General features: G+C 35.3%; 1 protein-coding gene across 1 annotated transcript in view; it reads right to left on the bottom strand.

Annotated features, from left to right (window-relative positions):
* Nucleotides 1-3,895: 3,895 nt before the first annotated feature.
* Nucleotides 3,896-14,922, bottom strand: part of ZCWPW2 (zinc finger CW-type and PWWP domain containing 2) — a 109,590-nt gene continuing 98,563 nt past the window's right edge. Inside the window, exons 9-10 of the mRNA XM_055135093.1 lie at nt 7,697-7,821; nt 3,896-4,643 (exon numbers count right to left, since the gene is read on the bottom strand). Of these exons, the coding sequence (XP_054991068.1) occupies nt 4,488-4,643; nt 7,697-7,821 (281 nt within the window). The 3' untranslated portion in view covers nt 3,896-4,487. The remainder of the gene's footprint in view (nt 4,644-7,696; nt 7,822-14,922) is intronic.

Genomic DNA, 14,922 nt, shown 5'->3' with positions numbered 1-14,922 from the left:
TAGCTTTCTTTGTATAGGTCTGTTACCTTTTTACTTAAGCTGAATTGTTTTCTGGCCTTTGACTTTGAGTCTGTATTTGCTCCTACCGTTCAAATGTGTTTTTTTGCAAGCAGAATGTTGGATTCAAGTTTTTAATCCATTTTGCCACTCTGTGTGTCTTAATTGGTGTGTTTAGACCCCTCATATTGAGAGAAATTACTGTCATGGGGTTTTGTGCCATTTTTCTGCAGAAGTTTGTTGTGTTTGTGGGGCTTGTCTTGTCTTGCAGTAGCCCATTCAGTCATTCTTTTAAGGTTGTTTTTTGAGTCTCTGAAGTTCCTGAGCTGTTGTTTATTCGTAAAATTGTTTCTTTCCTTCAAATGTGAATGAGAGTCTAGCCAGATAAAGTACTCTTGGTGAAGCATTCATTTCATTGAGTTTTTTCACTACATCCCACCACTGTGTTCAGGCCTGAAGGGTTTTATCTGATATGTCTGCAATAAATCTAAGGGATGCTCCTTTATACATGATTTCCTTCTTTTATCTTACTGCTCACAGTATTGTGTCGTTATCTATGCTATTTGTCATTCTTATTATGATGTGTTGTGGAGTCTTTTTATTAAGGTCTCTTTTAGCTGGTACCCTTAGGGCTTCTTAGAACTGGATATCTGCATATTTCCGGCTCTGGAAACTTTTCAATAGTGCAGTCTTTAACTGTTACTACATCATTAAGGTTGCCTCTGTACTCTGATGATTCTTATGTTATTCATTTGAATACATTCCACATGTCTCTTACCTGCCCTTGGGCTATTTTGAGGTCTTTTTCCACCCTCTGTTGTTGCTTGATGCTTTCAGAAGCTGATCTTCAGGGCTGGAGCATTAGCACAGCGGGTAGGGCGTTTGCTTGCATGCGGCCAACCCGGGTTCAATTCCCAGCATCCCATATGGTCCCCCAAACAACCCCAGAAGTAATTCCTGCGTACATGAAGCTGATCTTCAAGCTCACTGATACTCTCTTCAGCTGTTTTCATTCTACTGTTGAGGGCACCCACTGAATTTTTTATTTAATCTACTGAGTTTATTTTTATTAGTAATACTCTATTTGTAGTTTTCATATTTCTACTCTCATTTCCTCCTGTATTTTATTGGCTCTCCGTTCCAATGTTTCTTTTATATCCTTCTGCATTTTATTGGATGTCTGTTGCACTGTTTCTTTGAGCTCATTAAACATCCTCACCATTTCATCTCTAAATTCTTCATCAGAGAGATTATGTTTGTGGGTATTCATTCTTGGGACTTCAGGGCTCTTTTCTTCATCTACTCCTCATGGTGGGGATCTGCATTATTTCCCCATGATGCTGTGGTAGTATGGAGGTGGATCCTTCCAGTTCATAGTCAGTGCCCTGCTCTCCCAGCCAAGGAGGATGCTGGGTGAACTTGGTGATGGTGGTATCCTCTTTCCCCTTCAATAATATTATATTCCTTTTTGGTGCTCCTGTATGACTTGTGTGGGGCCTCTAGCTCTGATTCAGGGGATGTGTTCTTTTAGATTGGGGTTGTACAGTCTCTTGTCTTCATTATTATTTTGGTGAGTTTGAGGGCTATTCTGATTGGGGTAGACTAATGAACTACTGGCCTAATGTGATTGGGGTAGCTAAGCTTCTCTCCTAAGAGTTTGGTATAGGAGGGTAAATAAACCTTAGAACAGAAAATTTACATAATATATCACAGGTCTCCGAACTAGTAAATGGCAGCCCTAGGATCTGAAGGAAGACATTCTGGATCCACAGTCTAACTGCTATGCTTTGGTCTGATATATGTCCTGTCTCTGACTATGGGATATTTACCAGTGGGAAAATTGTCAATTGATTATTATTTTCAGCTCAAAAGACAAAGATGTAAGTTGAAAACTTTGACCTTTTTTTTTCTAGGATTATTCCATCTTTTAAATTTAGAAGTCCATATTCTTGCATGTATAGAGGCCCTTTTTATCCTTTACAGACATGACCTACCCAAGATACTGTTCTCAAAATTATTTTAAGCTGCTCGAGGGTACAGAGGCTTTAGTGGAATTTCCAGACTTTAACAACTTCGAACAAAGAAGAACTCAGTCTGGAAATGTCTGTATTTTACCTATGAAATCTGACATTCATGAGCACAGTCTGTTTCACTAAGAATAATTAGCTGTACATGATTAAACTAATCTTCCAGATGAAGGTTTATTTTAAAAATACAAATTGTTGGTAAAATTGTCCTAATGTAGTTCTAGTCATCTTTATAGTTGATTCTACACACCACTGCCAACAACAAAAAAACAAAAATAGGATCTATTATTTCTTGAGATATCATTCAGTATGTGTGGACAGCAGCATAGTGCTATGAAAGATTATTTTTCTGATGGGCTGTGGAGTAAATTCAGCTGTAATAAAAAAGGAGAACTCAACTTTCACTACTGTATTGCATTTAGAATTTAAATATGATGTGATAGACTATTCCTACTCATGATTATTCCTACAATAAAACATGATTTATTGAAATGCAGACTGTCTAATCATGAATAGCCTGAAATCCTTGCTGAACTCACACATTTGGCCCCAATGTGGTATTTATCCTATTTCTCATCTGCGTGTCCTACCTCAGTGAATAAAACATGTGAATACCAGAAGTCTTTTGGCATCCCTAATTGTTTCTGTATCATCCCTATATCCAATCTCTAAACACTCCTATACTAATGTGAATTTAGAATCCCCCTAATTCCCAAGATTGTCTGTAAGATACCCCTAATTTTAGTTTCACACTCTCACTTAACTGTCCACTTTTCAGCTTTTATGAAGTATACACTTGATTCCATTGCTTAAAGATCTTTACTTGGTCCTTAAAACTATGAGTTCCTTGCTCCTATGCATGGTCCTCCCTTTTGTGGCTTACCTTCTCACCATTGGGCATTAATCATCAGGGAATTCAACTATCAGCAAGTCCCAGAAGTTCTCTTGCATTTCTTCTAACTTATACTTTGGAATTTGTTTTTATAATCTTGGAATGCCCTTTCTCCACCTCCTGACCTGAGAGGGAGAAATGGGCAGGGAAATATCCAAAGCTGAAACTGGAGATGGGTGTGTATAAAACAAGATCTAGGAAGAAACTGACATGGAATGTTAAAAGTAAATGAAACAAAACTAAATAGAACCATTTGAGTCTGCATAAAACCACACAAGTCTGGAGTCTGTTGAGTCAGTCGGTCATGTGCAGGAAGGTACAGGCACGCTTCAGCAAACTCGGAAACATCTACCTCTGGGAACAATCAGCTGTCACAGATGAACCAACCTGGAAAACTTAACCACTGCTCTACTCATTCTTCACCAATTTGCATATTTTTGCAGTAACTGGAACTAGACTAACTTTGAGTTTGATTTGTATTGTAGAACTCATTTAAAATTCCATTTTTGTGTATATATGCCCTCCCCATTTGACAGCTAAGAACAAGATTCAGGGGGTTTCTTAGATCCATGTCTGGATTACAATCCTAAATCCACATTAAATGCCTCTTTAACCCATCTTTACAAGGTTGATTCCATGTTTACTGCCTTTAAGAATGGTTCATAAAGAATCCCTAAAGAGTAAGGTTTCAGAGGAGAAGGGAGTGATATTTCAAAAGGAGTACTTAGTAAGCTTAACTTATCTCTTTATGTTTTATGAATTTTTTTCTCATTATCACTTCCAGAGATATGATTCAGTGAAAAATGGTATAGGATTCTGGTCTTACAAAAACCTACAAATACTCTACTAATCAGGCACTTTTGGCAATTGTGGTTAAAAGACTATTTCCAATATAAAGAGGAAACTGGCTTTTTTCTTTTTTAAGAAAAACTCCAAATCTACTGTATATGTTTTTTATTATTCCTTTTTATTTTGCAATTGCTTAATTACACTATAAAAACATTTTCTTGAGTATAAAATACTTGAATTATCTCAAAGAATTATGAGTCTGTAACAAATTCAAGTCAGCCACATTTAAATAAAAAAGCTATATAATCATTTCAAATCATGTATTGTACAGCAAACATCATAAAACATTTAAAAGGTAAGACAAAAAAAAATCTACAAACACAAATGTCAGAATTTCTAAAATTTTAACTCTTTTTTTTTTCTTTTTGGGTCACACCCGGAGACGCACAGGGGTTACTCCTGGCTCTGCACTCAGGAATTATCCCTGGCGGTGCTCAGGGGAACATAGAGGATGCTAGGAATGGAACCCGGGTTGGCCACGTGCAAGGCAAATGCCCTGCCCGCTGTTCTATTGCTCCAGCCCCAATTTTAACTCTTTAGCACTAATTTTGATACTATTTAATTGGTTCTAAAGAACAATGGATATTCTCAAAAAAAGTAAAAAGTCATTATAAAATAAGTTTTGGTATAATACATACCTATTCATATAACATATTTTTGGCTGTGGGAAAATTAAAGATATAAATATTTTGTAATTAACTTTGGAAAATAATGATAATGGCCTAAAATTCAGACATCAAAGCATCTATTTCTTTAAACTTATTTGTTATATTTTCAATACATTCTCCAGCTTTTAATTGTGAGCCATCAATTATAAGATAGTCCTCTTCATAACAGTTTTCAAATGGACTGCCTGTAGAAGTTTCGCAGATGCATAACTGAAAACAATCACATAACTCATGAGAATAACATTAAATTTATCTGAACACCAGGTTTAATTATTTGAATAAAACATATAGCAGACAATAATTACTATAACCACAACAGTTATATAGAGTTTGCTGTTATGCTGGAAATAATAAACCTTACATGTAGTAAAGTACATAGTATAACATTGTTTTGGTTGTGTCTCTATTCTTTGATATTATAAAATTATAGTTTTAATTTTATGCTTTGGAAAAACGTGATAATTATAATTTTGTGAGTTTGATATGTCCTTAGTTTATGAATTACTGTTTACGGATTACAATTTAAAATGGTTTAGTCACATTTTGTGGTCATCTTCTCATAAGCATCTACACTATTTACAAATAGAGATACTTTGACACAATTTAGTGGAAAAATAACACTAATAAAAAACAATGCTCACACACATTTAGATTTATAATTTCAATTTTCATTCACGGTAAAATTAACTTCTCATGAAATATAAGAGAAAAGACACTGCATACATGTAGATTACACAGATATTTTCATTTACCAAAATGAAAAAATTTTAAAAATGTCCTAACATAAGTAATTATCAAGTTAACTATATCTTTTGTATGAGGATTATTTAATTTGTAAATTATTAAGATGAATTTTATGAAAACCTGAAATTAATTTCCTACCATTGCTGCCGAGTCAGAGCATGTCAAACAATATTAATATTAGCTAAACAAGAACATAATTAGGAAGGTGACTTCAGTGAGAAAAATGATCCCATGAAAGTATATAAATGACAAATAGAAATTAATTTTGATACAAATGTGTTTAGACTTTTTTTCATGTTACTATACTTATCTACTGGTTAAAATGTTTGATATTAATAAACTTCACATCTCATATGTGAAATGAATATAAACATCATAAAATTCGGTGTATTTACTCATAAGAAATTACTTTTTTCTAAAAACAAAACACACCTGTTAAATGTGGTAACTTTTGGAACACATAGTAACTTTTTCCTATGAACTAAATTTTTTAAACAGAAAAGAAATTTCTGAGGCAATCACTTCTTTTAAACTGAAAAATTTCCAGCTTTGATGGCTAATTTCATTGTTATTATCATTTAAAAGTGAACAAGGGCTCAGGATCCTGAACCACGCACAAATGCCAGACTTCTGTACTTCAGTGTGGAGAATGGCTTATGAACCAGTCAGCAGGAGGCACTCACCTGCCTGCCAGCAAATTAAAACTGTTGATTTTTATATTTTCTAAATGCTTTTTGAAAGCATATATTATTAAAATTGGAAACAAAACCATGTTCTTTGCTGATGATATGCTGAAATTATGTATTATACTGTTAAGAAATGAAAAAGCAGAAGTGCTTTTCTGTTCTATCAAGTTACTAGATACAATGGCAAAACACAAGCCAATTTTCTGGCTATAAAAGTTCCAGGACATCTATATAAAAATCAGCCTGTCTGTATGTTTAAAAAAGTCACACTGCAAAGACTGAAAAACAGTGCACAAATGTTTTTTTGTGCATATGGTGCTCAAATAAAAACATGAGCTAAAAACTACTGGTTTGAGTATTAATGATATGTATATACGATATAGGTCAACAATCTACAGGTCATATACAATAAAAGGAAATTATGTACATATGTACACATATATAATATATAATGTTTTCCCCTCTCCCAAATATATAACAACATTTTTAGGTTCTTAATAAATAGAAAAATTTATTTTAAAACACAGCACATTTCAGGTACAAGTTGGAATCACTTGTACTGGTTAAGAAAACTATAATATTTTTCAACTCTTAGTAAGTGTTGAAACTTCAAATTTATTTAACTTCAAATTTATTTAACACATTGATTTCTTTTACTTTAAATTTTATTTCTTTTTTATTTGAAAGATATATTTAAGCATGCCTGCCCTTGAAGTTCTGAATGAAATCTTGCAATCGGGTAGTTGTACCAAAACGTGTAAACTACCATGTCCATCCACAAATCCAACCTTTGTCTGTAAAAATAGTCTTGAGGTTAGGTAGCTGCTTAAGTGAGAATATATGAAAAGAGACAGAGTGCAAAAATCTTACCTCTTTGTTTAATTCTCTAGTAGCTGCCATTGACAGTTACCAACTATAACGTGCAATGATCTTATCCTAGTTTTTCCTCAAAACCATCCTCTAAGGAAAAGATGAGCAACTTTGTCAAATGACCCAAGTCCTTTGTTTATAGGACCAGGACTGGGATATGACATTATATTCCAAACATCAGTGCTCCAGACAACTGTGCTCTTTTGACTTCAAGCATACTAAATGCTAAATGAATGAATTAGTGAATGAAACGTTAAGGATACGTGACTCCCCATTGGCATCAGTTTCCTGAACTACTTAAGGACCACCTATACTGCCTTTGGACTTTATACTGCCACCTAGACTTACTTTTCTCACGCCTACCACACAGTTGCTCAGTATAAATAGCCTGGGCTGTACCTCCTCATTCTATCCAGAGACATGGAACTAATGTGCAAAGAAGCTGCCCACCAATTTAAAATTTATGTTACCATCCTGAAGACAAGTAAACAAACATGTAACATTTCTCAAACCAGTGTAGTTCACAAAAAGGGTGGGACAGGGGTGGAGGAGAGGCCAAATTTAGATCTGAACCTCTGGTATGGTAAATAAGGTTAGCCCCTACAGAGGTGAGGCCTGAGGCCTATCAGTGAACCAGACAAGGGAGAGTTCCCAGTCAGTTGCTTTTATTCAGGCCCCTTCTGACTGTCCAGACTGGCAGCAGCCAGCAGGGGAGAGGTCTCTCTGTAGTTGTATACTCCCCGTCCTTCTTCATTCCAACCACAAAGATCTAAAAACAAGCTGCTCTGCTCAAACAGGCATTTTTTCCCAAAGTCTGATAGGTGTATTCTGGTTTCTCAACAGGCTGCTGGTTTATTATTCACCTCATGATAATCAAGAAATAAGTTTTTTAATAATTAAAAATACAGCTTAAGGGATCTGATATTTCTACTTAGGCCAAAAAGAGGTAACTCCCAAAACTACCTTTTCAGCTGTATTTATTTTTGCTCCATATTCCTCTTCAGATTCGTCAGGTGTTGCTGCGGGTTCTAGTGCTTGCTGTAGCATTTGTTCCAGCTCTTTAAGTAAAACTTCTGTCTCAGAGACAACTAAGAAAACATCAACAATATAGTAAAAAATGTTGTATTTTAAATAATTTTATGTAATTCATAATCTTAACCATTCCCCTAAAGTAAATATAAATTTTACAAGATAAAAAATGTCTCACAAGTTGACATATGGCACTATGCATGATATAAATTTATTATAATTTCCATGTGAATGTCTTATATTTATTACTTGAAAAAATTATTTTTGCTACATGCAGACCACAAAGTATTCCTGAAAGAGTAAAAGTTCACTACTCTTTTTTTTTAAATTTTTTACTTTAAAAAGTGGGCTGAAGTGATAGCACAGCAGTAGGGCATTTGCCTTGCACACAGCTGACCCTCTCGGAGTGCCCGGCAAGCTACCGAGAGTATCCCACCCATATGCCAGAGCCTGGCAATCTACCCGTGGCATATTTGATATGCCAAAAACAGTAATGATAGGTCTCACAATGGAGACATTACTGGCGCCCACTCAAGCAAATCGATGAACAACGGGATGACAGTGACAGTGACAGTGACTTTAAAAAGTCTGGACCGAAAAGCATAAATCATTTATAGATCAGGAGTCAGCATTATTTTTCTATAAATGATGAGAGAAATATCGCAGAATATTCAATTTTCTTGCTATAGGGCAAACCATGTACAAGTATATAAACAAATTAGAGTGGCTATGTTCCAATAAAACTTTATATACACAGAGAGAAAATTATAGAATCTGAGCCACAGTTTTAATGTCACTGAAATTATTAAAACTATGATTTTGAAAGTGAAATATGTGTGATTAACTGACTACGTTAATCATAGGAGAATCTAGTCCTAATTAAAGTATCAATTGTAATTATTCAATAATTTAAAAAACTTTATATATTATTCTGTGAAAGGTGTTTTGTAAGTTGCCATAAATATATGAAGTGGAGAGAAAATTTGATTATTCATTTAACACGATGAGATAAAACTGTATCATAACTGAAGAAATAAATACTATTATAATTCAACAGACTCAACTACTGATAAACAATATGAAATCCTAATTTCAATAAAACTGTCACTGTCACTGTCATCCTGTTGCTCATTGATTTGCTTGAGCGGGCACCAGTAACGTCTCCTTTGTGAGACTTGTTACTGTTTTTGGCATATCAAGTATGCCACAGGTAGCTTGCCAGACTCTGCTGTGCAGGCGAGATAGATACTTTGGTAGCTTGCCGGGCTCTCCGAGAGGGACAGAGGAATAGAACCTGGGTCAGCCGCGTGCAAGGCAAATGCTCTACCTGATGTGCTATCGCTCCAGCCCCTTTCAATAAAACAAGTTAATAAATTAATTTTAATAAAATTCAACAAAACTTTGATAAAGGCTCTTGATGAAGTAAAGATCAAGGCAAAGAAATCACATGTGACCTGCTATCCTGCACTACAAGAGATAGAGCATTTGAGATGTGCCTCTGCAATTCAAACAGGAAAACCATGAATACATTATTTTCCACTTTGATTTCAAAAAATCTGAAATACCACCTCCTATTACCTACTGTTCATTGGCAGGTCACCAAAAATCACAAAGTACAGCAGTTAAAAGTTCATGGAACATGAAAAGAGATCCAAGCAGGTCACATATCTTAGTTCTAAAATATTATCAATGAATGTGTGTAAGATATTCCAATTCATGCCTGCCTTAGGTTGGCTGCCTAAGCATTGGTATCTCCAGCATCAGGGCCAACACCTCAGCTCCCCCAAATTTCCACTGTCTCTGGCTCCTTTATAAGAACTGCATCCCTCACCTCTGCAGCCAGCCTATCCAGTATTAGGAAGTCTCTGTGCTTGTCTACTTAGAAAATGCCCTTGACAACCTATTATCAACATTAATGGATTTCTTCTAGGAGTACTAGACAGAGAATCTTTTCTGTATTATGTTTTGCTTGCCTCTAGTATTTTTAAATTCAAACAACAAATATTTGTTTTGGATTTACTATGAGAAACCAAAACATGAGGCATAGACCCATGAGCTTCTCTGGAAATGTATCTTTCCCAGTGAATATTATAGAGATCCTATGTTGGAATTCTCCCTGGCACAGCCCCTCGACCACTGGAGATTGCAGAGCCCGTGAGAAAGCTCTGGGTCCCGTCTTCTCTGGTAACCCGGCTGTTGCTGTGGAAACATGGCATATTCAGAGAATAACAGATCAACTGGCCTTGTTGCTAGTGGCCAATGGCTTGGGACATGGGAAGCAGACATCCCTGGGTGTTAACTGTACTTCAACCTTGCCTTTTCTTTGGAGCTTCAAGGACAATACTCCAGCAGCTTCTTCTCGGCCATAACAAACTCCTTCCTCTCTCCACCACCTGTTCGCTAGTGCACATAGCATATTCCTTCAGCCTCTATTTTAATAATTGTCTTTCCTAATACATTTTGTCACATGGCTGCGAGTCTATGGCACTAGTGGGTGGCTTTATTCATGTCATACTGCAAATGCGAATCTTTGAGCATCTGTTGCTCTAGGTTCCTGGATCCCCATAGCCATAGGACAGCTACAAAACCTGTATAGATGGAAAGAATCTTTCTGATAAGCCATTATTCCACACTTTAAAACCACCATTTATCAGGGAAATAAAAATTAAAAACAGGTTTAAGAGAGATATTTTAAGGAGATAAGGTGCTTGCTTTACACAGAGCTAACCCTAGTTCAAGGCGAGCCTCCAGCAGTGATCTTCAAGCAAAGAGCTAGGAATAAGCCCTAAGCATTACCAGGAATGGCTCCTAAACAAGCAGACAAACAAACCCTCGGTAGTCAACATATTAGTTGGATCTGCATAGTTATATGTTGTATGGCAATTGTGAAGCATAAGAACAGAGAGCACAAACTATTATATTCTAGAATAACGGTATTCAAAATTTGATGGGAAATTTATTTTAAAATATACATGTAACACCAGATCTACTAATTCTGATTTTTCCATAAGAATATATATTTTATTAAAATTAATTCAATGAAATAAACTTCTCTTTGAGCTGGAGTGATAGTACAGTGGTTGGGCATTCGCCTTTCACGCAGCTGACCAGAGTTCGATCCCTCTGCCCCTCTCGGAGAGCCTGGCAAGCTACCGACAGTATCGATCCCGCACGGCAGAGCCTGACAAGCTACCCGTGCGTATTGGATATGCCAAAAATAGTAACAGTAAGTCTCTCAATGAGAGAGGCTACTGGTGCCCGCTCAAACAAATCAATGAGCAACAGGATGACAGTGACAAACTTCTCTTTATGAAAAATTTCTAAGTAACTTGGTACTTAACAAGTAACTATCTTCACAAACTCTCCATTCCCACTCACAGATGCTATATTTTCCTACTTTTCAATCTGAGCCTATGGAAATTGACACTGACATTTAATGCTCTATTTAGATGATGGATTTTTGAGCAAAGCTGTAGGGGAAAAAAGGCTCACAAATATCTTTATATCACTACTGCTAGACTAAAATATAGTCAATTTATGGTAATGAATATCATTGCTGAATGGCATTGTAGGCTCTGTATTTTCAAGTGATTTCAGAAAATATGTACACTGACTTTTGATCAAAGGCACAGACACAGAAATGTATGGCTTGCTAAATCAATCAGGGTTCTTAACACCAACTTAACTGATGCCAAATTTTTCTAGAGCAATAGACGGTTTTCTTTCCTAAACAGGTATTTCCATATTGTACTGATGGAGTTCAAAAATAATTCTTAAGAGATAGCAGTTACTGTAATCTACAAACTAGGTTATCAAAATTGGTCAATGATATCCCTCAAAGAAAAGACAGAATGAATGCCTCTGCTGATTGCTCTACCAATCATCTTCTATCAATACTGATTATCCTGTAGTTTCCCTGATTTGTTTCAATTTGTTCTTGAGAGTAAAGTAGTAGCATTACAGCTGCTCTAACACTCAGAGAAAGTTAAAGATACAAAAGAAAAATGTATCTTTATATTAAAGTCCATATTTAGTTTCAAATTAACTTTTGTAAAGTAAATGAGTTTTGGTTTTTAATTCTTAATTAAAAAAGTAATGGTTTTAGGAAACTAGCTACTAATTTTAAAGCTTTCAAATATATATTTGTGGACTTTGTTTGAAGAGGGTTTGAGTCACACCTAGCTGTGCTCAGGAGTCACTCCTCAGAGGTGACCTAAGAATATTCTAGATGCAGAAAATTGAATCTTCAATAACAATATTCTAGATGTTCAGGAGACCATATGTGAGAGATTGACAGAGATTGAACCTGGGTTGACCGAGTGCAAGGTAAGTGCACTTCCAGCTACTGGACTTTAAAGCATCTGCTTTCTTTATATAGAGTCTACAGTAGCTGGCACTAAAGATAATTAAGAATGAGTGTTAATATATATATCTTTTATCTACTCAGACTTTTGGAGTTGTCTACTCCACCAAAACAAACAAGGTAGTCACCAGCAAAAAATAGTGATACAATATAATAACTGATAAAATTCAAAGATAAAAAATTGAAATAAATTCATTAAAGAGGATATATAGGAAAATAACTATATTTTACAAATGCTTAAACCAACCATTAGTACCATGCAAAAAAATCTCTTTAATTTTAAGCTTCCTGAAACTCAGGCCATTAAGCAAATAACTGTACATTTTAATTAATTTAAATAAATTTAAATTTAATTCCATCTTAAGTGATGTGATTTTAGTTAAGAAGTAATATGACTTAGTTAAGTCATATATTCTCTTGTCTCCCAGTTTTCCTGTTGGTGGAATGGAAGATATAATAATATATACTATATATAGAACCTCTGAGAATTAAATACACTACACATATATTAAATTCTTATAACAGCGAAGACAGTAATTGTCTTAGGCATTGGCTATTGTTACTGTATTATAATAGATTAATTTCCAAATAATTAAACATTAAAAATTAAATAGCATTTTTACAATTACTGATTTATAATAAAAATATTAAACACAATATACTAGGCAGATATTTTTCAAAGAAATTTGAGTATGTAACTACACAAATAGCTATTTGTTAGATTCAATGTTTTTAGTCATGGGTAATCATTTATTTAATTATTATTCAAATTTCCCCATTAACATTCAGAAACAGGTTCTTTCACTGCTGAATAAGAGAGTTTCTACGGCATCAGTTTGTTGCAGAAGAAGAAACCCAAAGATGAAAAAACTTGGAGAGGTAAAGTAGTTGCACTTAATTAGCTCTCCTCCTGATTTATAACTAAAGCAAACAACTAATCAGCAGAGCATAAAAATCATGAAGGCATAGCAAAAGTAGACTAAAAGGAGATGTTCACACCCAGAATATGAGGGAAAAGTGTTCAAAAACTAGGGCAGAAATTCAAGAAGAAGGTATACATTTCTTCTTTTTGGATTTAAAATTAAGCTAAGAAGAAGTGAGAATTTTCAGAGGCTTGGATCAAGGGAAATACAGAATTTTGATAGAGGTTTAAAACTTAGAAAGGATACACTATAAAAAGATCTACTCTTTCAGAAAGTAGTCTATTCTTTAAAAAAATGTAATAAGTTAGATGTTTCTGCTCTTTAGTTTTCAAAGTGGAATGCGGGGGTAAAATACAGATAGTTTATCTATCTCAGCATTAAACTCTTCAGACATTTTAAAGCCACACAGAATCTTAGTTTCTTTTTTCACAAAATATTTTTTTATTTTGTTACAATGATTTACAAATGGAATTATAGTCATACAATGTTTCAACACCAATCCCAAACACCAGTGTCAATTTCTCTTGCTCCTAGGTTCCTTCCTATCCTCCCAGCTAACCTCATTAACAGGTACATTAAGTTTGATTAAAAAAATGGGGGGCAGAGCCACACCTGGTGATGCTCAGGGCTTACTCCTCACTCTGTTCTCAGTAATTACTCTTGGTAGCTCTTGGGGGACCATGTGGTATGACGGGGATTGAACCAGAATGGCTGCATGCAAGGCAAGTACAGTACCCAGTATTTGATCTTCTATTTCTGACTTTACTTAACACACTATCCTTTAGTTCCATGCAAGTTGCAGCAAACTGCATGATTTCATCATTACTTGCAGCTGCGTAGTACACTGCTGTGCAATTACACTGCAGTTTCATTATCCATTCATCTAGTTGTGAGACACCGGTTGATTCCATATCTTACTAGGGGTGCATGTTAGACTTTTGAAAGGTTCTCCCTGTATGTGGGTAACTACTGAAATGCATTCACTTATTTACATGGAAGAGTAATTTCCAGGCTATAAATGCCTGGCAGTAGTATCTTATGTGGCCGGGAGTGGTCAAGACTACCATACTAGTCCTCAACTTCAGTGCTAAGTCAGACAAGAGACCAAATGAATTTTTTCCTTTCTCCAAAAATACTTGATCACATGAGGCAAAGGGAGAAAACAGTCCCCAAATGAACCTTAATTAGCAGGAAATCAGCAACAGAATAAATTTTAAAAGAGAAACAACAAAATTTTGTAGTGGCTTAGGAGAGTAAAAGAAAACAAGGATTTTAAAAATTAATTTACTCCTCTATTCTTCCCTTGATGGTTTGACTTTTGTTAAATGAGGTGAAAGATGAATGGCTTAGTCAATTGAAAGGCTGTGCCACTGAATCTGGCTACAGAGGAAAGAATGTGGTGCGGAAAACTTCGAGTGGGGTGGGGGGGTTAACGGGCTTTGAAACCTCTGGTTGCTGCCAAAGTTCTGCCACAGAAAGGCACACTTGTCTGCCTTCCAAACGAGAATAGAGGGAGAGGACACAATCACTTTGAAAACTAAAACTTCCTCCCTCTGTACTAATACCAATGGTAATTAAGACAAAGGAAGGGTTAAACTACAGTTTTTCTTCCCTTTCTCCTTTTGGCATCCTGGGGCCCCATTCTGAAAGGACGGGCCTGCTCTGAAGTGTTCTTACACTGATTTATTTCGACAACTGTTGGTACTTTAAAAAAATTCATCACAATGTCAGAGAAAATTTAAATCAAGTGAACAGAAGAAGAAAAATAAAATATTGTTGTGTATGAGTCAATACCAAAAACAACTCATGTTTTTCCTAGATGTACATCTACATTTGGTGGAATTAGATATAGTTAAAAATAACTAAAAGCAGAA

Source organism: Sorex araneus, chromosome 4, assembly GCF_027595985.1.
Source record: "Sorex araneus isolate mSorAra2 chromosome 4, mSorAra2.pri, whole genome shotgun sequence".
Classification (NCBI taxonomy): Eukaryota; Metazoa; Chordata; class Mammalia; order Eulipotyphla; family Soricidae; genus Sorex; species Sorex araneus.
Note: the sequence above shows the minus strand (reverse complement) of the source record. Positions and strands in the feature narration are given on the sequence as shown.